Source organism: Aspergillus fischeri, genomic scaffold (genome assembly GCF_000149645.3).
Source record: "Aspergillus fischeri NRRL 181 1099437636264 genomic scaffold, whole genome shotgun sequence".
Lineage (NCBI taxonomy): Eukaryota > Fungi > Ascomycota > Eurotiomycetes > Eurotiales > Aspergillaceae > Aspergillus > Aspergillus fischeri.
In genome coordinates this window covers 84397-108957 of record NW_001509762.1, presented here as the reverse complement: position 1 = coordinate 108957, position 24561 = coordinate 84397, and the positions used below count along the sequence as shown (strand labels likewise).

At 50.6% G+C, this 24561-nt stretch overlaps 9 protein-coding genes across 9 annotated transcripts, besides 4 other annotated features; 5 read left to right on the top strand and 4 right to left on the bottom strand.

Moving 5' to 3' along the window:
• Positions 1-275: 275 nt before the first annotated feature.
• On the top strand, positions 276-3491 carry NFIA_072410 (putative beta-galactosidase; the record flags this gene model as incomplete). Its single annotated transcript, XM_001259223.1, has 2 exons — positions 276-2290; positions 2339-3491. 2 exons carry the CDS (start codon positions 276-278, stop codon positions 3489-3491), a joined length of 3168 nt encoding a protein of 1055 aa, XP_001259224.1.
• Positions 3492-4155: 664 nt separating this feature from the next.
• Positions 4156-5482, top strand: NFIA_072400 (cellulase family protein; the record flags this gene model as incomplete). The annotated part of the gene is made up of 2 exons (XM_001259222.1): positions 4156-4731; positions 4778-5482. The coding sequence occupies 2 exons, from the start codon at positions 4156-4158 to the stop codon at positions 5480-5482; spliced, it is 1281 nt and encodes a 426-aa protein (XP_001259223.1).
• Positions 5483-7052: 1570 nt separating this feature from the next.
• On the bottom strand, positions 7053-8612 carry NFIA_072390 (GIY-YIG nuclease family protein; the record flags this gene model as incomplete). Its single annotated transcript, XM_001259221.1, has 1 exon — positions 7053-8612. The coding sequence occupies one exon, from the start codon at positions 8610-8612 to the stop codon at positions 7053-7055; it is 1560 nt and encodes a 519-aa protein (XP_001259222.1).
• Positions 8613-9807: 1195 nt separating this feature from the next.
• NFIA_072380 (Pfs, NACHT and Ankyrin domain protein) lies at positions 9808-13139 on the bottom strand (the record flags this gene model as incomplete). Its single annotated transcript, XM_001259220.1, has 4 exons — positions 9808-10199; positions 10220-11175; positions 11228-12037; positions 12094-13139. The coding sequence occupies 4 exons, from the start codon at positions 13137-13139 to the stop codon at positions 9808-9810; spliced, it is 3204 nt and encodes a 1067-aa protein (XP_001259221.1).
• Positions 13140-14917: 1778 nt separating this feature from the next.
• On the top strand, positions 14918-15705 carry NFIA_072370 (uncharacterized protein; the record flags this gene model as incomplete). Its single annotated transcript, XM_001259219.1, has 2 exons — positions 14918-15435; positions 15501-15705. 2 exons carry the CDS (start codon positions 14918-14920, stop codon positions 15703-15705), a joined length of 723 nt encoding a protein of 240 aa, XP_001259220.1.
• Positions 15706-15807: 102 nt separating this feature from the next.
• Positions 15808-15877: a microsatellite.
• Positions 15809-15833: a microsatellite.
• Positions 15832-15877: a microsatellite.
• A 215-nt stretch (positions 15878-16092) lies between these two features.
• cp8 (putative carboxypeptidase Y) lies at positions 16093-17740 on the bottom strand (the record flags this gene model as incomplete). Its single annotated transcript, XM_001259218.1, has 4 exons — positions 16093-16164; positions 16221-16690; positions 16747-17107; positions 17162-17740. 4 exons carry the CDS (start codon positions 17738-17740, stop codon positions 16093-16095), a joined length of 1482 nt encoding a protein of 493 aa, XP_001259219.1.
• A 1769-nt stretch (positions 17741-19509) lies between these two features.
• NFIA_072350 (uncharacterized protein) lies at positions 19510-21738 on the bottom strand (the record flags this gene model as incomplete). The annotated part of the gene is made up of 1 exon (XM_001259217.1): positions 19510-21738. One exon carries the CDS (start codon positions 21736-21738, stop codon positions 19510-19512), a length of 2229 nt encoding a protein of 742 aa, XP_001259218.1.
• Positions 21739-21862: 124 nt separating this feature from the next.
• Positions 21863-21891: a microsatellite.
• Positions 21892-22027: 136 nt separating this feature from the next.
• On the top strand, positions 22028-23374 carry NFIA_072340 (uncharacterized protein; the record flags this gene model as incomplete). Its single annotated transcript, XM_001259216.1, has 1 exon — positions 22028-23374. The coding sequence occupies one exon, from the start codon at positions 22028-22030 to the stop codon at positions 23372-23374; it is 1347 nt and encodes a 448-aa protein (XP_001259217.1).
• Positions 23375-24023: 649 nt separating this feature from the next.
• On the top strand, positions 24024-24329 carry NFIA_072330 (haloacid dehalogenase, type II; the record flags this gene model as incomplete). Its single annotated transcript, XM_001259215.1, has 2 exons — positions 24024-24240; positions 24310-24329. The coding sequence occupies 2 exons, from the start codon at positions 24024-24026 to the stop codon at positions 24327-24329; spliced, it is 237 nt and encodes a 78-aa protein (XP_001259216.1).
• Positions 24330-24561: the final 232 nt, after the last annotated feature.

Sequence of the window (24561 nt, the reverse complement as noted above, 5' to 3'; positions counted from 1 at the left end):
AATATGGATCAATCATGGTCGGAACGAGGACCGAAGAGGGGCATCGTTGTGGGTTGGATGCAGGTGAATGCCCTCAAGCACGGCTTTTCTTCCAGTCCACCTGTTATTCCACGAATCCGCCTATTTAGGAAGGGAAGATGGCCTGCTTCTTGTCTGCGTTCAAGCAATTCACTTTTCTTCTTTAGATCCTGTTCCGTGGCTTAATTAGACCCGTTTGAGCAGGAATTTCCTTTTGCTACTATCCTACTCTGTCCTCGGTTTCCCTGTCTGCCATCATGACCCTGTCCGCAGTCCCCGACTACGAAAACCAGCACATATTCCAGCGCAATCGGCTCAAACCAAGAGCATATTTCCTTCCCGAGACGTCTATCTCGCTCAATGGTCGCTGGGACTTTAACTATGCAGCCTCTCCCGTGAGCGCCCCGGAGCCATCATGGTCCAAGGGCACCAAGAACGCCACGTCCGAACCCCGCCGGGATTTAAACCAATCCAGCTCTGACGGCGCAGACTCCGAGACAGCTTGGGCTCCTATCACCGTTCCTGGCCATTGGCAATTGCAAGGTTATGGCCGTCCACACTACACAAACGTCATTTACCCTTTCCCCGTCTGTCCGCCATTTGTGCCGACGGAGAATCCTACGGGCACCTATCGTCGGACCTTCCACGTGCCTGCCGAGTGGGATGCTTCGTCCCAATTGCGGCTGAGGTTTGACGGCGTTGACAGCGCGTATCATGTCTGGGTCAATGGTGTCCCGATTGGGTATTCTCAAGGGAGCCGTAACCCGGCTGAATTCGATGTGTCGCAAGTTGTTGACCGCGACGGCGCCAATGAACTGTTTGTCAGAGTGTATCAGTGGTCTGATGGCTCGTATATCGAGGACCAGGACCAATGGTGGTTGTCAGGCATTTTTCGCGATGTGACCCTGCTCGCATTCCCTGGCCAGGCGCGCATTGAAGACTTCTTCGTGCGCACCGAACTGGACAAGGATTACGTCGACGCGACATTGCGTTTGTCGTTGGATCTAGCTCTTGCAACAGCAGCCATCGCGCAAGTGACTTTGAGCGATCCTTCGACCGACAGTACGCTGCAGTCGGAGAAGTATTTCCTTCAAGCAAAGCAGGACAAGCTCGAAGCTGAGCTTTCCGTCTCCAACCCGAGGAAATGGACAGCAGAGACACCCAACCTCTACGATCTGCGCATCGCTCTCTATGTAGACGGTGCCAAGGAGCCCGTGCAGGCAATCAACCACCGTGTCGGGTTCCGTCAGGTTGAGATCAAGAATGGCAATATCACTGTGAACGGCGTGCCGGTGATGTTCCGCGGCGTCAACCGGCACGACCACCATCCACGCTTCGGCCGAGCGGTTCCTCTGTCCTTCCTGCGGGAGGACCTCTTGATCATGAAGCGGCATAACGTCAATGCTCTCCGCTGCTCGCACTACCCGTCCCATCCCCGTCTATACGAGCTCTGCGACGAGCTCGGCCTATGGGTAATGGACGAGGCAGACCTGGAGTGTCACGGTTTTTACGATGCCATCGCTCGCCCCCTGGATATCCCCGAGTCCATGGACTACGAGGAGCGCAAGAAGCTCACCTTTGACCAGGCGGCGCAGTTCACCACGGACAACCCCGAGTGGAAAGATGCATATGTAGACCGAATGGTACAGATGGTGCAGCGCGATAAGAACCATTCCTGTATCATCATCTGGTCGCTCGGCAATGAGGCATTTTATGGCTCTAACCACCAAGCCATGTACGACTATGTCAAGCAGGTTGACCCCAGTCGTCCGGTGCACTACGAGGGAGACATGGAGGCCAAGACGGTCGACATGTACTCGTATATGTATCCATCAGTCGAGCGACTTGTCGGTGTTGCTACTGCAGAGGGAGATGAGTTTAAAAAGCCAATTGTGCTTTGTGAGTATGCTCACGCGATGGGTAACGCGCCTGGTGGCTTGGAAGAGTATATGGAAGCCTTCCGGACCCACCGGCGTCTGCAAGGAGGGTGGATCTGGGAGTGGGCAAACCACGGGCTCTGGGACGAGGAGAAGGGATGGTATGGCTACGGTGGTGACTTTGGCGATACGCCTCACGATGGCAACTTTGTGCTGGACGGGCTGCTATTCAGTGACCACACCCCAACGCCTGGTATCACTGAACTCAAGAAGGCGTATGCGCCGGTTCGTGTGTGGCCTGGTGAGGATGGGACTCTGGTTGTGGCGAACGACTACAATTTTGTTGGGTTGGAAGGTCTCCAGGCTTCTTACAAGATTGAGGTATTGGGAGATAGGTATGTCTCTCTCTATCCATTAGACAACCTTGTGCTGACACATTGTAGCGGGCGCATTATTGCCACAGGCAATATAAAACTTCCGTCTATTCCTGCCGGCCAAAAAGGGACTATCGAGCTGCCATCTGCGCCTGCTACAACAACTCCCGGGGAGGTGTGGCTCACCGTCAACTTCTATGAAAAAGCAGAGACAGCATGGGCCGGAAGCAACTATGAAGTCGCTTGGTACCAGCAGTGCCTCAAGTCCTCATCTCCGCGTCCCTCATTGGCTGTACCCGCTCAGGCTTTGACGCTCTCATCCACGAAGACGACACACAAAATCTCCGGCGCCACATTCAGCCTGGAATTCTCGAGAGAAACAGGCAGTCTCTACGCCTGGACATCCGACGGCCTCTCCCTCCTCGACCAGTCCTCAACATTTGGTGCCGTCTCTCCCGGATTCTGGCGCCCACCGACCGACAACGACATGTCCCATGATCTCCTTGAATGGCGGCGCTATGGGCTCGACACTCTCACCTCTCAGCTGCGCAGGATGCACGTCGTGCAACATAACCCCACGAGCGTAGAAGTCACTACGGAGACATACATCTCCGCGCCAATTCTGGGCTGGGGATTCTTCGCCTCGACCAGTTATACCATCGCTGGCAATGGTGCCGTAACCGTCAACGTGCACCTGAAGTCCCACGGTCCCATCCCAGCGGACCTGCCCCGGCTCGGCCTAGACGTACTTCTCTCAGACGAGCTAGACAACACATCCTGGTTCGGCCTGGGACCCGGCGAAGCCTACGCAGACAAGAAGCGCGCGCAAAAGGTGGGCATTTACAACGCTACCACGGCGGAACTGCATACCCCCTACGAAGTGCCACAGGAAGGGGGCAACCGGATGGACACCCGGTGGTTACGTGTGCACGACAGCAGGGGATGGGGTCTCCGGGTGACTCGCGTCAAGGAAGAGAGTGATAAGCAGCCGACTGAGCTGTTCCAGTGGCTTGCTACGCGGTACAGCCCCGAGGCTATCGAGGCGGCCAAGCATGCGCCTGAACTGGTTGCTGAGAAACGGGTCAGGTTGAGGCTGGACGTGGAGAGCTGCGGTGTTGGAACGGGAGCTTGTGGTCCTCGTACCCTTGACAAGTACCGGGTTAAATGTGAGGAGAGAAAGTTTGGCTTTACTCTGCAGCCTGTTTTGGCCGAGACGTGTTAGATTGTTTTAGTTGTTTTTAGTACTAATGATAGATATTCGGTTGATAGTCACTGGTTGCTCAAGCCTTCTTGCAACCAATAGAGAACGTTGAAGTTTGTCACTGAAGTCCATTGTAAGTAAACTTACCTCAGACAGAGCTGTGGCATGCATCGAACGAGCACCGATCCGGCGACTACCGCCTCCCCTTGCAGGAAGGAGGTCTTTACTTCGGATCGTCCCGCACTTTGGGTCAATAGCCGTAGATTTGACGAGAAAGTACAAGTGATGTAAATCAGTTGGTAGAGGAGTGAGCAGCTAATCGATGACCCCAAAAGGCAATCCTGCTGAAAGGAGAGCCACAAAGAGTGAAGAACGTCACATGCATATCATATCGTATGGTGCGGTTCTCGGGGGAGCCGGAAGGGTATTGATGACCACTGGACTGGAGAAATGGAAGATCATCATGCTCATAGTTCGATTAATTAGGTCGAGGACCCAGACTAGTTTCCCCGCCTCCCCATAGTCTTGCAGAAAGTGGACCCCCTTCGTCATGCTATATCCCGAGTGCGGGGAAGATGGCAGGGTATACTCAAGTACCTCATTCATGCGAGTATAAAAGGGCAGATGGAGGGAGGCACTTGTCTCCAGGCATTAACAGTCTTTTGGGAGAGCAACAGCACTCACCATGAAGTTAAACATCGTCTCTTCTCTTGTCCTGCTACAATCACTCGCCTGCTCAGCGTTGAACGCCCCATTCAGCGTCTCAGGCCGATGGATCCATGACTCCAAGGGCGAGGTCTTCACCTACGCCGGGGCCAATTGGCCCGGTGCGGGTGAGGTCATGATCCCTGAGGGGATGCAGTACGCTTCCATCGCGTCGACAGTCTCCAAGCTCAAGGGCCTGGGAATGAATGTCGTTCGTTTGACTTTTCCCATTGAGCTTGTGGATGATATCCTCGACAAGGGCGGAGATGTCACCGTGCAGAAATCGCTGATCAACGCACTGGGATCAACGAACGGGACCAAGGTATTCGATCAGATCCGCAAGGTGAACCCTCAGATCAAGTCCACGACCACTCGTCTGCAGGTATTTGATATGGTAGCTGCGGAGTGCAACAAGCAAGGACTCTATATCCATTTGGATAATCACATCTCCAAGGCGATGTGGTGCTGTTCACGCACGGACGGTAACACCTGGTTTGGAGATACCTACTACGATGTTGCCAAGTGGATGAGAGGGCTTGAGTATATGGTTTCTCATGTAAGTCACCTACCACAACAGAACGCAAAACATGCTGACCTGCAAGGCCAAAAAATGGCCCAACTTTGTCAGCATCGGACTGCGCAATGAGCTTCGCGAGCCCTCCACGATCAACACGCAGTACCCGTACAACTGGGGGACATGGTACACACAGATGACGACAGCAGCGAAGAGGGTCAACGCGGCCAATCCTAACGCCCTGATCTTCCTGTCTGGCCTCAACTACGATACCACGCTCGCGCCCATCCCGACTGCATCGGATCTCGGTAACGGGGTCAGGTTCCGTCTCTCCGACTTTAGCTTTGCGAATAAGCTGGTCCTGGAGCTCCACAACTATGAGACCGGTGCCACCAGCTGCAGCGCGCTGTCCGGTGCGCTATGGAACGCCGGATTCAAGGCCCAGAACTCGTCTGACCCGTCGATTGTGAATTCCATGCCGGTTGTCCTGACCGAGTTTGGGTTCCTGCAGGACAGCACCACCTGGAAGAATGTTTATGCCAGCTGTCTGCGGACATGGATTCCTGAGCAGCAGGCAGGTTGGACCACTTGGGTTATTGCGGGGAGCTACTACATTCGGCAAGGCACGCAGGACCTTGACGAGACATGGGGTAAGAGCCATTCCCAATGTGTTGCCATGTTGCAAAGGCTAATATGTGCAGGCATGCTTGATCATACGTGGTCTGGTTGGAGGTCTCGAAATGCGATTGAGCAGGGATTGAAAGTAATGGTCCAGTCGTCACTCAAGGGATAGGAGTCTGCAGTTGAGCAAAGACTAGTGCTTTGCCCTGTGGACACAACACCTTGACGATGAATAATTGTCTAGCCATTTGCATCACCCTTCCTGTTGGTCTGTTCACTACTGCAAGAGCCTAGCACATCTATTGTAAATGAACATGAATTAAAATCCACTCGCATGATCTGTATCATCAGCCCAGCCGGAAGGATCCCATGGCACCTGCATGCTTCAACTGAAGGCTTTGAAGGATCCGATGCATGAAAGTCTAATATTAGCTTCGTTCAACAGCGAGCAAACAGTAATCGTTATGAGATAATCGTTATGCGCTCTTGGCTTGTCTATTCTGAGTACTTGATGCTGGGAAATAGGATACACTTCATTGGCTGATGCAATGATCTCCTACTTACCATGATCAATGTCTTACATGCCTTGTTCGTTTCGATCGTCATTACCCTGATAGTGACATCTGGAATCAGTCGCTGTCAGCTTAACCTTGCTGGATTGTCGTTCGGAACGACTTTCAAACGCTTACTCTTGCCACTGGCGTCCGAATACAATAAGATCATCAAAGAGTTCATTTCCTGGCCAGCCCTGACGGCCACCCACGAATACGAGGTTGCCCTAGACAGGTGGAAGTAGACATTGCTGGAATTGTCCGGGATATCAAGGGCGAAGGTTTATTTTTTGAAGTGCTTCCCAGGGGGAGAGTAAATGTGCTCACAGCAGCACTTGCTTCTTCGCTAGGAAACAGTGACGAGCTGGGAATGACAGACTTAGGGTCCAAGAATCAGTAACTGATGCCCAGAATAGCCAAGCTCGGACAAGCTCAAGATTGCGGGGCATTAGCAGTGCGCAGTTGATACATACCAGACAGGCAGAGTCCGTTTCGTAAAAATCGCACCATTATGGTGTATGAGTTACGAGCGTCAAGCAGCCTAGAGTTACAAGAGCGTTAACGAAGCCAACCGTGAGAAACCTATTATGTGGACTTTCCTGTCGAACAGGAGCGGTCCATCACCGTCCACCACACCGATTAGGCAACGCTGGTCCAGCCATCGATGACCATCATCCTTCCTTCCATTGACTACATCGAGTTTCTTCTATTTCTGGCACAAATTGATGCCGAAACTTAACAAGGGGGGTTCCTTGCCATAGTCAGTCTAGGCTGGCTATCAAGAAAAACTTGATAATACGCACTGACAGCAAGACCCACAAAGCTAGTCCCTGACAGAACCATGGTCCCTGCAGTGAAAGAGACAGTCACCTATGATTGAAAAGCATCAGAGATTTTATTAGCTTGTGAATGGTGTGATATAAAATTCAGAGCTGTTCCCATCCTGACTGAGCTTAGGTTGATCTATACTTAGAACAAACGAATATGGTTGCATTCTGTAATATAATTGCGGAGGTGAGTACTTTTTATATTTATTACCAACTATGAATGTGAGTGCAACATAATTTTCATTGCTCTTCAAAATGCAGACTTCAAACAACTCCAACTTCGAGTTCAGCATTCCTCCCTCGATTTCGCTCCTGAAGCGTGTTGGGACAAGTAGAACACTTTCTTTGCCTTCAAACCCAGTTCTTAACGTATCGGCACCGGACGCGATATATCTTTCAGAAATGTTTTGATATCATCAAATCTTTTCGCCTCCTCAGTTTTCAGGACCCATCTTGACCCGGCTCTCAGGTTTTTCTCTTGATATGGATTGGATGCCATCCAGTTTGACCATTTCGAGATAACTGCGATGGCGTCAGCAGCGGCAATTTCAAACCATTCAATGTGCTGCTTCAAACAACCAGTGCAATAGATTCTGAGCCGTCGATGATGTAGCTCCGCGTGACACAAAGCCTCGACGCGACGGGCATTTGGAACTTTTTGCGGGTTTGATGAGTTCGGATAGAGCAATTTGGGAGCTCGATTGCATGCAAACGCCCACTCCTTATGACGCTCATCCGTAGTACGACTGGTATATCCGATTTTGACGAATCCATCGTTTCCCTCGACCTCATACATGTATACATATCCATCCTTCAAGTCACCCAACTTCGCATTCAAGGGACTCCTGGCTTGCCCTGCAATTTGCTTGTATGACAATTCGTAGTCGTTGAGTCTATCGCTCCTCTCTATGATGCTGAAAGGACTCACATCATATGCCGCGGGCCAATATTCAGCCGGATTTATATTCAGTCTTAGAGGCGATAGACGTGAGGTTCTCGCCGTCAGGACCACGCGCTTTTGAGAAGCTGACGGTGGAGTGTCTTCAGCCAACTTCGCACACTGGGCATGGCATATGCTGTGAATCTCCATGATCCTCGATTTCCACAATTCCACATGTCTGAGGGGTTGTCTATCATGGCGATCGCAAAGCCTATTATGTTCAAGAACTTTGAGAAGGTGCTCAATATCATCATCGTCTAGATCAGTCGCCGAATAGACAATCTCGTTAATGGTGCTAGTACAGTTCTGCGCCTTCTGTCCTCCGATTTCACGGCAACAATTGCCCTGCGCTTGGGTTTTCCCTATGCACTGTGTAGACAATCCGTCTAGAGCTTTTCTAATTTGCCGCTCTAGAGACAGAAAAGGCTTGTTGCCAGGATCTCCGGTAGGAATGGTGGATATCCATTCCTCGGCACGAGATGTGATGAACTGTCCATGGTCATGGTACCAACAGTGCACGAGCTTAGCCAGGTTTTCTATCTCGCCCTCGAGCTCCGGGGATGAGGGGATGAAACCGAGGATTGATTTGATCATCTTGTCGATCTTCGCCTTCTTCTTCTCCGCAATCCTCATCTTACAAGGCTGCTTCTGTTTTGTGGGACATCCACATCGTCCAGTATCGAGACTAAGCAGAGATTTTAACGCAGGAGGATCAAATTCGACTGCGTTCCCTTCTGGCTGGACATCGTTTGTCAACTCTGGCATACCTCGGGGAGGACTTGTGGGTGGAGTGAGAAGTATAGAGGGCTCAGTTCTGGATGCGGCGCCATCTTTGAGCTCACTCTTCGCCTTGTAATCATCGAAAGATATTGCTGGAGACGGGGAATTCGGAGGACTTGGATGGATTGTCGTCGTCGCCTTCCGCAACTCGGGGACGTTCAAGGGAGGCAGGGCGACCACGGCCGAATTGCTCTTTGGGAACATGGAGGAGGACTGCTTATCAGAATCTCACGGATTGATAGATCAAGCGGGGTCCTTCTAGAAAAGATGAGAGTGAGGCGCTTGCTCAAGCTCGGGGAATTGATTCCTCGTGCTTGTACTTAGCTTGAAGACTAAAAGTCGCCGTCCATCAGGAACGGAAGAGAAACGAAGACGCAAGTCTTATGATTTAGTCGAGTCACATTGGGTCCTCTCAGAATACGAAAGATCTATTACCCCGCGCATTCTCCCATGTTCATGACGAATGAAATGAAACAAATCCTAAGCGCTGAGCACAGCCGCAACCTGAAAAAAGCAAATTCGGAGTGAACTGATTGTGTCAAATAAGGCCGCTGCCTCCTGGGCTAGATCTGCCGCCCACCTATTTCCAAACTCCTAGAAATACAGCCTTTGCATCTTACCATCATGAAGCTCTCTGCCCTTCTAACGATGCTCGGGCTTCTGCTCTCTGGGGCCGCTGCCATCGAGATGGTTTGAAAACCCAATCTGCTGTATACCTTCTCTGCTTAAATAATGGTCACAGGAAGTCCGAGCCGAAGCCGGCAGTGATTGGATTCTAACTCCCATCGAAGACGGAGTGTGCAAGACATTCGACGTGGAGTATGTCTCTTGCTTATGAAACCTATTATATCCCGGGCCCTCGCTAACCGGTCTCAGAGTCGTGCAGATCAACCTCGTCCCCTGGTCCAACGGCGGAAAGTCTTTCCTTTGCAGGACATACGCGTAGGTTCCCTCTCAGAACAATGTTTTCTGATGCAATCAGGCGAGTATATTAACTTACCTCACTGAAGGCTTCCTGAATGTCAAGGCGAGTCTATGGGACAAATCCCGTCCAATCACCCGCTTACTGGCATTCTTGATCCCCCGAGATGGTCTGTTTACTGTTGGACGGCGTGCTGCTGGCCGTGATAAGTGTTTACATGGGTTGAGCAGTTATTGAACCTGATGATGTGATGATGTACTGAGTGACTGTCTTGCAAGCGGATATCTGTCTTCTGCTCCAGCGGAAATTTGACAGTCCAAGAATAGCCATGCCTCAGTGCCCTGAAAACTAAAGTGTCATGCGAAACACTGTCAGGTAGAGCAGCCTTTTTAGCAGAAACTCCAAGAGTGCCTTGTTTGCAAGTGATATGATGTCCTCTTCATCCAGACAGCCCTTGGCTCCGTGTTGAAGTAAGGGTTAGGCAGCCTCTCTGTCTCTGTTATTGATTGCCCATGATAAAGCGGACTCCCTGACCTGGAGATTGGAATTGGCACCGTGCGCCAAGCGGTTTCGAATCACAGCCTTCTTGTTGTTCTCAACAGCGACTTCTAACGGACTGCTCTCCCGGACGTCTCTTCCTACACGTGCAACGGTGGTACTTTTCGAAATCGAATCTCTTTGCGCGCCTGCTTCAAGAAGGAGGCCCACTACTTCGCTATGGCCTTCTGCTAAGGCGTGCATTAGTGGAGTAGTGCCGTTTTCGTCTGGAAGATTTGGGCTCGCACCCTCATTGAGCAAGAGTCGAACCACCGCCTGATGACCATTCTTCGCTGCTAAGCACAGTGGGGTGAGGCCGTAGGTGGTGGTGTCTATATTCTTGAATCTATACTCGCTCCAGCGTCGGCCAGCGATGTCCAGACAAGATCGTCTTTGAGATTCACATCTACTCCGCGTTCAAGGAAGTACTTGACCTTGGATTCATCCCAAATTCTAGCCGCGGTAAACATGTCCGCCACAGGCCTCGCCCCATACCGATGTAGAAGCATTTTCAGCCTTTCATGACCCTTCTCGACGGCGATTTGGAAGGGAGTGGACAAACGCCGGTCTCTTGCATTAACCTCATGGCCGTCCATGAGCAGCGCCTCTGCCTCGTCCTCAAGGCCTAACTCAACCGCCAGGTGAAGAGGTGTCGTTTCCTCTTTTAGACCCTGGACCCAAGCGTCGAACTTCTGGTCACTCATCAACAGTTTCCCGACGAGGGAGTGATTGAGAGGTTGTTTCCTGGCATGATACAGCCAGCTTTCCGCTGCATATGCATACAAAGGGTATTTCCGACACCTTTCTTCGTAATTATCCTCGCACCCACATCCCCCGGCTTCGAAATCATCATAACAAAGATAGGTGACGCATACCTCGCCGATAGCGCTATGGGCGTTTGGGAACCAAGATGCCCATGTCCTCTCCAGATATTCTTGCGTTGTGTAGTGAACCAAGCTGATGATATGATTCTTCTCATTGTATGTGATCAGTCCCGAACAGGAAGAGATCATCTCCTCCACGTCTGGCGAGTTTTCTTCATTAAATGAACTTTCTCCAACCACAACAGCAAGACCATGCTGGAGTTCTGTCAGTGTAAGAGCGCGCCGCGCAAAGGTAAGCCAAGCCAATGCTCGCTTTGCGAGTTCAGCTCGGTCTCCTATTTGTTGCTGGATTTGCTTCATTGCCTTCTCATACGCATGTTCGTATGCCTCCCACCCAGTCTTGGATTTGTTGAGGGCCTCTTTTATAGCTGTGATACTACATTTTCCCTTGAGGGAATCAAGATACACTCTGGCGAGCAAAAACCTATGTTGATCAGTCATTATTCTTCTGAAAGTGTTATCGAAAGGGAACTCACATTCCATCGACTTTCTTAATAATTTCCGAAATGACAAGGTCATGGATATCTGGCTTTCTTCTCACGATGGAGGGTAGGTTGCTCTCAACATATCGTTTCACGTCTGCGTCACTAGCTCGGATCTCCACCGAAGGAAAATTTTGGAACTTCGAGGTAATTCCCGGAATAAACCTAGCAGTTGCCATGAAGCTAATATTGAAATGTCGTTGGAGGTCGAGGATATGGGAAATCAGATGGGTCCGCGTCCCGTCAGAGTCCGAGCACTCGTCCAATGCGTCAATGATCATATAAACGTGTGAATATAACCCTGAAGCTACATCCAGCATCTCCAGAATGTCTCCGAGCTGTGGTTGCATTCCATTTCGCTGATATGTCTCATAGAACGTTTGGATATCCTCCGGGATGTGGTACAGGCCTCGTATGAGCTGCCCCAGGATATTTGCCAGTATGATGTCTAACTTCTGGCTTTCTTGCTGCTGGAAATTGCAGAAGATGTAAGCAAAAACAACATCATCGTTTGTTCCATGCTTTTTTCGAAGGTAGTCAACCACAATGGATGTCAGTATCGTCTTTCCGGCGCCAGGAATGCCAGGGCAGAAAAGGACCCCCTTCTCCCTGTCCCATTGACGGAACTCATCAGTTTCAAATATCCACTGTCCAGTTCCGTCTTGTCGCTCACGTAAATTTGCACTTTGCTGTGATGCATAGTCTGTTGAGCAAAGCCAGCTAGCAATCAGTTGCCGTTCCTTGTCATGACTGCGTTGAACCAACATCTGGAACCCAGGATCAGTACTTGGAACGATGGTTTGCCTGGATGAGATTTCGTTTAGCATTTGAAGCATTCATATTAGGGGCCCTAAACTGACAGTTTCACTTCATCAATCGGCATGTGGAAGAACAGCTGCCTAGCATATGCTGCAGCTGCCGCCGCTGCGAAACCATCCCACTGGTCGTTATTGTGCGAATCGCAGTAGTGTGAAATACCTCGAATGACAAGGCAATGGAAGTCGGCCATTGCTCCGGCAGCCTCTCTTTCGAAACAGAGGGCCCCGTATTCCTTGGCGAGCTTGTCCCTCAGTGCACTGTCCTTTAGCATAAGCTCTCCAGACGCCACGGTACCTCGGTGTACCACAATGGGTTCATCAAATTCACCTATCTCGCGTTTTATAATGTGTGCTGTGTCACATCCACTCTCTTCGCAGGACAGTCCAGGGCAGGGATGCTTGTAATCAGCCGGAAATAGCTTGTCATTTTCGATACCAGGGAACTCGAACCGTCGCAGCTGGGGCTTGCTTGTGTCTACGCGTTGAACATTCTTCATAATAGGGTCTGTATCTGATCGAGCACGCTGAGCAGCAAGCGATCGCGCAGCAAGGAGAAGAACTACAGGTGGTGGAGCTAATGCCCCAGTCCGCTCAAATACCCCATCTCTCGCCTTCCCATGGTCATACTGTATCGCTCCCGAAAATGGCCCGACAGGTTGGCTCACAACCACATGCCCAAGGCGCAGCATGCCATGTTCAGTTATCGTTGGCACGCCGCCTCCTATACCGACCAACAGAGCAAAGCGAAGGTTGGGGAATCGGATACGCATCTGCGTCACCACTGCTGTGGCCGGGTTGTTCCCAGCTTGCCACAATCCAGCAATGACGACTTTGTGACCTGCGACACTACCAAGATGGTAGAGATTGTGGTCTGTGGAAGGTTGGCCTAGCGGCTCGTGTTCCTCATCCAGCATTTGCAGCGCCGCAGTGAGCTCGACCTCCAGAGGGCAAACCCATCCGACTGTGTAGTCCTCATGCGTGAACCTTTTCTTCTGTGGCTCTGCGCCAGTCTGGACTTGATCACCACCCCCTTGTCTCTTTGCTTCTCTATCGTCCGCGTGGTTGCCGCGTTTGAGCATGTTGGCCATTTACCGAGACTGCTATATTAGATGGATATGTCGCTTCTTCCAATAACCGTACAATCACCGCATAGTCGATCGAACAAGGGAAAATGCAGACTGAAAGGATATTCAAGAACATTAACAGCGTCGGCCAGGCTGAACTGAGGGGTCTCTGGGACTCTCCAAATCCCCAATTAGCGCCCAATTCTGAAGCAATACCAAGATAAGCGACAGGGGTGCTACCAATAGCAAGCCACCCTCTCAACTTCTCGGCGCATAATGCAACAAGGTGATTTGGTCTTTTGTTTTGTAAACCAGTCTCGCCTTTTCCACGCCTGCTTCTCATTCGTGAGCCTTGAGAACTCCGTAAGATGTATGAGACATTATATCGCTTTACCACCCCTCAAGAGAGTAGAATCGCTGCGTCAGGAGCAAGATACTGGAATTCTGTGACTGGCGCCCTAAAACTGCTCTCGCCTGTATGTTCGGTTGCCAGAGCCGTTGCCCATGCTTTGAAGTGCCAATTCTGCGGCCATGCAGGAATATCGTTGCACAGTTTTAAGTATATCAGTTCCATGATATGTGTCATTCTACATTTAGACAAGGCCCTTAATGACAAGTAATGCTATAGGCATATGAAATATCCTCTTATCTATCATGGTTAATGAGATATATTACTCCTGCTGTACTTCCTGTATGGTGAGTTCCTTAAGTAGAGCAACATGTATCCGTGGCTAGGCAGATCGCTTTAACCCAATGACTAACATCATGTTACATTGTAACAGATTAAGACGCTGTATCCCAGGAAACAGCGAGGCTAAGCGGCAGTGACCTTGAGGGTGTGCTGTATATACCCTTGTCAGCCGAGGATGCCGAGGAACGATGAAGCATGAACCATACCAGTGGACCACATACCGCATTGGATCAAGTGCACTACGTTGCACTAAAACAGTGATACACAGGAAACAGGAAATCCTCGCCATGACTGTGACCTACAGCTTCGGGAATCAGATATCATCAAGGCAATAATGCATACGTGAGAGTATATTGACCACAGCACCTCCAGACGGCCATGGAATGGAGAGAACTACGATGACTGATTTGACGCCGTCCCAAAGATCTTCCTCACTTGAGCTGTTCTTCTTAATTGAATTCCGTCTAAGGTCGGCGGGCTTACAGTCCGGGCTTTGTCTCTTATTCCGTCCGACAATTTCTATTCTGTCCAGAGATAAGCATCGTCTGCGAACTTGATTGACCGGATGATCCGAAGGCATGGAGCAAGAGAAATATCTGCCGAGAGTTTGGACTTCCTCGGAAGCAGGAGCCCTATTGTCTATTGGGTATTTTCCGCCGTAATGGCCGTCATTCAAACTAATACAAGCATTCCACTATTTGAGTAGTCCATCTTCTAGATATTGCACTTGTTGCAACCCTACAAGCAAAGTGCAACTTGTCAAGTCAGCCAGCACATTCCCAATGCAGTGGTTCTTAGTCTAGATGCGGATTATTATGTGAAGACTGTGATGTGATACGGCAACCGGTCCGTCCGCTTTTCAATCGGACTGCAGCTCAGCTGGCCATTACATGTGAGATAATTCATAGGGTTGGTCAAATTCTTACTATCTACCCACCTGCTTCCGTTGCTAACATGGTGACAGCCATCCCTTGCGTTGAGTTGTAGTCAGATTACCTTCAGTTCGGCGTATATATATGATCAAGCAATCAGCCCGCGATGACACGCGCTGTTGACCGCATCGGCCTCGACCATACGGCCAAGTCTTGCCCAAAGAACATAGACTATCAACATGGATGGACTCGATTTCGACACTGCTCCGGCCGAATTCCAAAAGGTGCGGTGGATAGTGGAGACGCCACTCATTATTGCCGGGGTGGGATGGACACTGAACTACTTCTTCACTATCCGCAAAGCATATCAGGACCGCATGTCTGGTGTCTCGCTAATAGCTTTATCTAACAACCTGGCTTGGGAGATTGCTTTTGCTCTTATCAATCCACCACCTAATCCTTTCGCGAGGGTCAACTATCCTCTGTGGCTGTCTATCAATGCATTCGTCCTGTATGCAACCGTCAAATTCGAGAGAGAGTCTGGTTCCCATTCGCCATTCATGCAAAGACACCTACCCTTTATTGTGCTTATTAGCATTCTAAGCATGTTGTCCGGACATCTCGCCTTCTCATCCCATGTCGGTCCCTTGGCAGCTCTCTTCTGGGGGGGGATGTTTTGTCAAGTGACGCTCAGCGCAAGTGCATTGGGTCTCCTTTTTCAGCGTGGCCATACGCGAGGGATGTCATATAAGATGTGGTAGGCTCGAGTCTCTCGCAGTTGTCATCTTTTAGAATTGTCAAACCTAGCGCTCATCTCATTAGGCTCACCCGGTTTATTGCCACCGGCGTCACGGTACCGGGGCTGTTCGTGAGAGCCGCCTACTGGCCTGCAAAATGGGACTGGGTCGACAATGTTCTTATGTACTGGCTGGTGGGAGCTTTCTATTGCTTGGATATAACGTATGGAGTGTGTTTGTGGTATTTCCGGAGGCTCGAAAGGATGTCATCTCGAGTCAAGCAAGGATAGGTTGTCTAGATTGCCTACAAGGTAACAGAAACAATCACGGTTTGTACACGCTTCATACTGTGGTTATAAGTGTTAGAGTTCTCTGGATCTATTGCTTCAGCAATATATATATATATATATATATATATGTATGTATGTATGTATGTATGTATGTATGTATGTATGTATGTATAGCACTTTGCATATTACACTGCCCCCTGACTGCCCACCAGCGATCCCCCCTGAGCTGTTGTTCCAGTTTCTCTCGGGTTCATCATTAAAACCATCTACATACAGCCCTGTATACTCCCTGGCAGCGAATGGTACACCATCTGGCTTTTAAGATGCTGTGGTCATTTTATCCGGAGCATAAGCGAGTTTGTCCATCAATGCATGTAACTTAACCGGTCAGGCAAAGGGCGCGCCAGTGATCCACCGAATCATCATGTCAAGCGCTACATCCGGTCGATCTTGAGGGAGCTATTGCCAGAAGTTAGCCCCAACTACTACTTATTGTATTCTCGACGTCTGCTCACCAGATGACCAGCACCATCCACAGTGACAAGTGCAAACCGTGACTCGGTGTCTGCATCACCCACACGAACCCGAACTTCCTTCATGGTACCAACCGTCTCATTCCGGCCTGTCGCTGCAACGGGCGACCTCCAGGGACGTAGGGGCTTCGAGGCAAACTCAGCCTGACCCTTCCAGGGCAGCGAATGCGCCCAACGGAGGTTCCCGGCTGTATTGCAAGCGAGATCCAGATTCCCCTGATAAGCCAGGAAATGGACCTTGTTTGCCAGGAGAAAGGCGACCAGATCGGAAGTGGACGTCATACCGTCTGAAGTCTTTGCAAAGGCTTCGATGACTGCTTCCGAGACCATTTTGTATTCGGTAATCTGTTTGGGGGGTGACAGAGCGTTCCAGACAGCTGGTGTGTTGAGATATTGTTCAACATGCGCAGCTTGGATGTAGCACATGTCGTCGATTTCACAGGGCGCCGTGACTGAATTTGACTGTGCTTAGCAATTGACATATCTTTGTTCTTTTTATTCAACTTACTGTCAAACCTGTTTCGCCCCCCTTTACCGGACTCATCTTCATACAGACCGATTACACCCTCGTAGCAGACAGAGAGGGCAGCGCTGCACAAAGCCGGATCTGGATTCTGGATACACACTGCACTGACTTCCATGCACCGAGGCATGTTCGAGGCGATGAGATCGCAGCGAGTCTGGTTGAATACGGGCTTCTCCACGCCTGGATTCGTGGTGCAGAGCGTTTCCCAATACCCGAAGAATGTATCTCTCGGGGACATGAAGCCATTGCCCACCAAACACGACTTTAGCCGCACCTGTGGCTTGCTGGGATACAGCTCGTTCTGCTGTATGATTTGAGCGCCAAGGTACGGAATATAGTGACCCTGAAAAGTCAGTACAGTACGGTCTGTGGAAAAAAAGAAAAACATCTTCCGTACCGCATATGACTCCCCAGAAAGATGGACAGGAAGATCCTGCAGGTGAGGAAACACTTCAGAGACAAACAGCTGCAGAAAGCGATGCATGTCAACCGCAGCCTCCTTTGAGTCACGAGGCAGCTCATGTCCTCCATCAATGTATGAGAAGCCCACATCGACAGGCTGATCAACGAAAAGGAGCGATGAGTTGCGGGACCACCCCCAGGGGTTGTGGTAGGTCCCGTTGCCGTGTTCATTCACCAGACAGGGGCTAATCTCCTGGAACAGGCCAACCATACTAGAGGCGCCGGGGCCCCCGTTCATCCACAAAGTTAATGGGTCATTAGAGGGATCATTCTGGCTTTCGAAGTACCAGAAGAAAAGATGCTTGTGGCCCACATCGAGCCAGCCGGTGTATTGAGGTGAGCCAGCTGCGCATATGGACTCGTTTTGCCGCTTGATTCGAATTGAGTGATCTGGGGAATGGTGGCTCTGAACAATGCGAAATTCATTACTTTGGTCCGATACAGGCCGCAACACCTCCTGGGTGGCATATGCCACGCTGTAAAGAGCGAATTGGAGGAGGCAAGGAACGACCATGACAAAAGTTGAAGGCAGTAGGATAGAGAAGGATCAGGAGAAGGAGGGTGGGAAATGATTCATGCTGTTCTTAAATAACTAGGTACCATTAAAAAGTGAGTAAGCACGAAACCCCTGTTCCAGTAAATACACCGGATTGGCTTAAGAATAGACCGGACTACATGTTACAGGTCGGAGTTCGGAGTTCGGGCTCGGACAGGGCTACTCTGATATTATGATTGTATCAACAAAAGCAGTCCAAAATGGGAATTTGATAACCTAATTGTAGGCGTGGTTGTGAATCAAGGATGATGAATCCAGCTTCTCCTCTAGCCTCTCGGTTGCCCCATTAATCTTACATGATTTCAAGCTTCCTTACCGTCAACCAATAGTCCTGTAGAAGCTGCTTGGCCGTTGCTCTTTCAGGCATCCAGGTTAAAGCCTATCTGATAAATCGAAGGAAGTCCGAGTTATTCACCAGGCGCGATTCCAGTGCTTCCATTGTCCGTCCATCCGGAATAGGTGCAAGACCCAGCCAATTTCCTGCGACTATGGTTAATCAATGAAGACTCTGATTTGATTGGGTGCGAATAATTCCCCCTGCAGTTACTCAATACATGATCAGGAAACCAACGTACCATGCTCGTCCCAAAAGTCGGCTTTTCTCTCCGGATCTTTAGCGAGAAATTCGAGAGGTGGTGGACCCAACGCAGCAAGGACAATAGCGTAAGGCCTTCTCTGGGACGCATCAAACGGGAGAGTTATTGCGAGTAGATGTGATTCGTTTGCGAGGCACTGGAGATGCGAAATCCATTTCCCGAGCTTTTCGAACATTTGACTATCGTAGGCACCTAGAAGCATGTTGCCAGGGTGCAGGTCTACCACAGATCAGTCAAGAATTTGGAGGGACGAGGCTGAAAAGGATAACGGGGACAGGGACAGTACCAGTGTGGTCGACCTCTCCCTGGTTATGCAGAAAGTCCAAAGCCTGAAGAAGTTCCGTTATAGCCCCCCTAACAAAGTCTTCGTCAAACGCCTCCGGCTGGAATACCAGCTTCATATCATGCAAACTCATTTGTGCAGCCTCAAAAACAAGGACAAGGTGTTTGCCATGTTCACCTGCATTTGAAAAGAATCTAGCAATCTTTGGATATTGCCTTGTCCTCGATATGAACTACCTACCATACGGCTGGCAATATAACTGCAGATTGGTAGTTCCTGGTGAACTAATGAAGTATGAATTATACCTGCAGAGCGACGTATTGATGATCTCTGTGCTATTTAGCCCTGAACCATGATATTTCTGAGTACGCCTATTTGTAATCTCGAGCTAGCCACGTAGTTGATGGAGAGCCAAAACCTAGCTTGGCAATTGTTTGGTAACGGCTCTACAATAGGAAAACTGTTGAACTAATCATATTCTCGCCAGCTCTTGCCAAGGTATCCTCACGGGTGTGGGATAGTACAGCTACAAGGGGATACCAGGACTAGGTAGACATGATGTGCAAGATCTGAACCTGGAACCAGGGATGGGCCGGTATTTTGCTTTTGTAAGAATTGTTTCTGTGGGCCAGTTCAATTCTCTAGTTATACAGCCTCTATCATATGGACGAACAACTGCTTGACAACTCTGACCATGCCGTGATGCAACAAAGTAACCCGGTACTGGAGGCGTGAGCATGTTTGCTTTATTAACTTAGAATTGTTAAGAGGCAGTAAAGCTATAAACACTAAGCATGAAGAGGCATGGTACCATATCAAAGTCAAGGTTCAAATCATTGACCCGCTCTTTACTGCTCTAACTCGGCCGTATCCACGCCGGGCATTCCTCTCATCAAGCTATCAAAAAAGGCCATGTCGACCCCCTGGAAAGTCCAGTCATTAACACCAGCCGTGATGGCAGGAAGCCCCGCATGCGGTTGCAGAGTGATGTCGTCTTGGCTAGGGCTAGAGTCGTGCAGAATGGGCTGTTCATGTAACTGCGCGTTCAGCCAGTCTGATGCTGGCGGGGTCCCCTGAAAGGGTGAGCCTTGGGCCGTGTCGTGCAGATGGTTAAGTGGCTGTTGTTCCTCCGTGGACGACGAATGAGGGAGAGACGTGAGCGCATCGTTGGATACGGCGAGTGTTGGCCCCGTCTGTGAAAACTCGACTGGCGTTATTCGGTGCGGTTCGTACACCTCGCAAAAGATAGGATCCTGGAGGGCAATCTTGACTACGCCGAGGTACGGGATATGCAAGCGAAGCTCGTCATTTTTCTTCCCAGTACCCTCTTGTCCCTCGTCGTCATCTTTTATTACGCTTCTGGTGGTGTAGCTGCGTCCGTCAGCGGCGTCCGCCTCGATGTCGAGTAGGCGTCGGATCAGTTTGGCACTCTTCCCGGTTATTACGTCCTTGTTCATGTTACTGATGACATCCATTCGCTCCAGTGCTTGCTCTAGTATGGCGCGGTCACTCAAGCGTTGGTGAGCAAGGATGTTAGTCGCTTCTCGATGATGATGAGCTTCGAGATGAGCAAGCAGGAGAGTCATTGCCGCCAGGAGTGCAAAAAAGTCTACGGGCCGCGAGCAGGACGACATGGGGTTGAATGTCCGGTGAGCAATAAAGCGCGTCATTATTTCCCGGCCGGCATTGACGCAAGGGATCTTGGAGTACTCATGGTCGATATGACTGCCTATTCCATGCATCATATATGGTAGATGGAGATGAATCAATAAGCCATAGTAGTAGACCTGCGCTGACAAGCGTACGGTTTCCAACAGGCTCTCCGGCGATCCAGGGGTAAGGCTATGGAAATTTGCCGGCCGCCAAAAGCTGGTGGGCATGCTCCGTGAAAGCCTCAATAGCTCTGAATCGATGGATTGGGTTGTCATGATTGCGCCTGGGGTGAATGCACTTTCACTGCGTTCCAAGATGCACGACGCAATGACGGTGAGTTGTCGCTCGAATTTGCCGAGGGGTGGTTCATGTTGCAGAGCCGATATGGCTCCCATGCTGTTGTCGGTTGTACCCTGAGGGAGACCAAGCAATAAGCTGAGGTATCGGTCCATATACACGATGCGGAACCACAAGAACTCGGGGTCTGCGCGCAGCTCTGGCTCGATGCGTTTCAGGGGTGGCATCGGGGACCGGTGCAGGCCCATCAACTGGGCTACTGTCATTGCCCGGCGATAAACAACCCAAGCCCGTCGAAGATTGCCAGAGTTCACCTCAAAGACTCCCTCTAGGATGATGCAAATCAGGCTCTCGACCGTGCCGTGCATCTCCTCCTTGGTCGTTATCCATGTCGTTGCAGCCGTCTTCAAGCGGCTCATGAGTACGCTTTGTGGTTCAGAAAGACCCCGAACCTTTTCTCCACACGGACTCTGTAGTGTGATTGCGAACATGAGCATTTGTTTGGCCAGAATGACCGGATGGGTGTTGGGACCAGGAAGTTGAGCTATCGGGTGCGGCACGGCAAGCGACTCGAGCGTCAGCTTACTATGTGGCTGGGTGTTAATGAAATGGGTATAAAGCGACGGTCTCAGGCTCTCCCTGAGCAGGATCTTCGCATCATTTTCAGCTGGAAAGGCCGCCCATAGATGATGAAGCGCTGTTGTCTCGGTTTTGGTTCGACCTGATACACTTTGCGAGTTGCGCGTGAGTGTAGCTTGTATCGATACGGGCGCTGAATCTTCTGAGCGAGACTTTGGTTGATCCGAGTGCCTGTGTTGCGGTAGCTCTCCTTCAGCAGCATGTTTGCTAGCAACAAAGTCCTTGATGAAGTCTTCGACTTTGGCGATGCGTTCGCTGAGATGCCGACTGCCTTTTCTTGCCGGAGACAGATCCTCGGGCAGGTCCTGACTGATGCAAGGAGCACGCCGGTGCTGGCAGCCGATGCAGGCGACATCGTCTGGGGTTGAGAAGATGCACCGGATCTTCCGCCGCTTGCATTCCCAACATGACCGCGTCCCTTTGCGCACCCTCCTGCGCTTGGCCGATGGTTCTTGGTGATGTACTTCTGTCGTAACTGATCCTTCCATGGCTGCTGCCGACTAGAGTGCTGCTCTTGTTCTGTAGCGACGATGTTTCGAGGATGTTTGTACTGGATGTTGTCAGATACATATTTCCGCCGTGACGGGCGAAGCGTATTTGTCAGCTCTGGTGAATTAACTAACTAACTAACTAGTTAACTATACGGACAATATACGGCCTTTCGTCCGTCACGGCGGAAAACACAATCAACCTATAACACCCTACTTAAGCCCCTATTTCTTGCGAGAATGGAGCTAGACAAGTCTCTTTTAGTCTCTCTTTACTGCAGTATCAAAAATGGCTTCTCCAACAGCCGTCCAAGGGAAGCCCAGACACGACCTGCCAAGAGAGGAGGGGCCACCAATGGATCCCAACAACGATAGCCCCAAAGAGGTCGACGAGAAATTGGTGACACCAGCTGCACCTAGCGGACCTCCTCCGCCTCCTAATGGTGGACTCATGGCATGGAGCCAGGTTGCCGCCGGCTTCGTTCTCTTCTTCAACACATGGGGCATGATCAACACGTTTGCTGTCTTCCAAACCTACTACGAGAACGGCGAGCTCTTTGAGGCCTCGTCTTCCGATATCTCCTGGATAGGTTCCATCCAATGCTTCCTCCTTCAGCTGACCGGGCTCGTTGCCGGCCCCATCTACGATCGAGGCCACCTCCGACTGCTCCTCATCACCGGTAGCTTCCTGGTCGTCTTCGGTCTCATGATGCTCTCCCTGTGCACCAAGTACTGGCAGGCCTTGCTGGCGCAGGCCTTTTGCATCGGCATCGGCGGCGGCCTGCTCTTCACGCCTACCGTATCGCTGCTTCCAACGTGGTTCAGCACACACATGGGCCTCGCCGTCGGCATCGCCTCATCGGGCTCCTCCCTCGGCGGCATCATCTACCCTATCGTACTCTACCGGCTACTCGGCCCGATCGGCTTCCCCTGGGCCGTCCGCACCCTCGGCTTCATCTCCCTTGGCACCTTCATCCTCCCGCTGGCCGTCATGCGCATGCGTATACGCGTGCCCAAGCCGCGCGCCGTCGTCGACTGGTCCGCCTTCACCGACGTCCCCTTCATGGTCTTCACTCTGAGCATGGTCATCCTCTTCATCGGCAACGCAGTCCTCATCTTCTACATCTCCTTCTACCCGGAGAGCCGCGGCTTCACCGACACCTCGCTGGCCTTCTACATGGCCGCCATTTTCAATGCCGGATCCGTCCTGGGGCGTATCGCCCCCAACGCGCTGTCGGACCGCATCGGCGTCTTCAACACCATGGCTCCCATCACCCTCCTCCTGGGCGTCACCGTCCTTTGTATGCTCGGCGTGCACAATGCAGCTGGCATGATCGTCGAGGCAATCGTCACTGGCTTCTTCAGCGGTGTCGTCGTCGCCCTCCCTCCTGTGTGCTTCCGTGTCCTAACCGCGGACAAGTCTATGATTGGCACGCGCATCGGACAGGGCTTTGCGATTGGCGGACTGGGTCTGTTGATTGGTGGGCCAAGCGGTGGTGCCATACTCGGGAAAAGTGAACCTCTGGATTGGACGGGCCTGTGGGTTTATGGAGGTGCTGCTGGCTGCGTCGCTGGCTTCATCCTTGTTGGTGTTCGAATCATGAAGGCCGGCGTTGCGCTGAGGGTTAAGGGTTGATTACATTGTTTCGCTGACTGTCGGTTTCTGTTGAGTTATGTGGCCTGTGGAGGTATTCTATTGGTTCTAGGCAGTGCAGATATAATAATGTTGTTGCTGATATAGAGGGGAATGATCGTTTCATCATGGTTGGTACAGCGTAGATAACCAGATATAGAATATATAGATATACTTACCCCCCAACAAGCACGACGGTTAACAAATAGTTTTGACCAACGCTTATTCGACCCCCTAGATATCGAATCGATATATTAGATATATTTTAAATTGATGATAATGGCCATATATTTCATATAAAATAATAAACTCTACAAGCATGTTAGTCTGTTAGATAGTTAGGCCGTAGTTAACGATACCAGTTGGAATACGCTTGGAGACTCAACAGAATGGGTACGATTGACAATGACATGCCCCTGAGAGTCTAAATTAATTCCGAAAGCAGGACAATACGACTCATTCTCAAACATCACTCGAAAGTCCCTGCGCCATGCCCTAGCAGAGCATGGTGAAAAGCTAGAAGAAGACGCCATTGACGAGCTTCTAAGAGCTTAAGACAGTCTATCAACTACCAGACGTTCAGTCCACTTTGGGCCACCTGGCCAATCGTTCGGAGATCACTGCTGTGGTCTTTTCGAATGGGATACAGGAGATGGTCACCAACTCTGTACGCCACTCCCCAGACTTGTCGCCTCACAGTGCCATGTTCAAGGAGATCATCACGGTTGATGAGTTGAGGCAGTTCAAGCCTGCTTCAGCAGTGTATGCCCATCTTGCCCAGAAGATGGGAAAATCGCTCTCCTCACAGACGGCGGACCTATGGCTGGTCAGTGGAAACCCATTCGACGTGATTGGTGCTAGGAGTTGTGGTATGCATGCCATCTGGGTGGATCGAGGTTGTCGGGGCTGGAAGTGATGCTGCTGTACCTGATCTACAGCCAACTGCCGTGATTCATGATTTGAATGACATTCTCACTGTCATTCAGTGATGAGGAAGCTAATATGAGAAGCGGTCCTGGAGTTGATTATCACGGTCACTAGCTGGAAGTGTCTGTATATCTGTTATTGGTTCGTCAATAACTCGGTAACACTACATTAGCCAAACTGGGCGACACGATCATATCCGGTATGCAATAATTCATCGTATATAGTTACGGTATTTCGCGCCAGGCATACGAGAGACCCGGCAT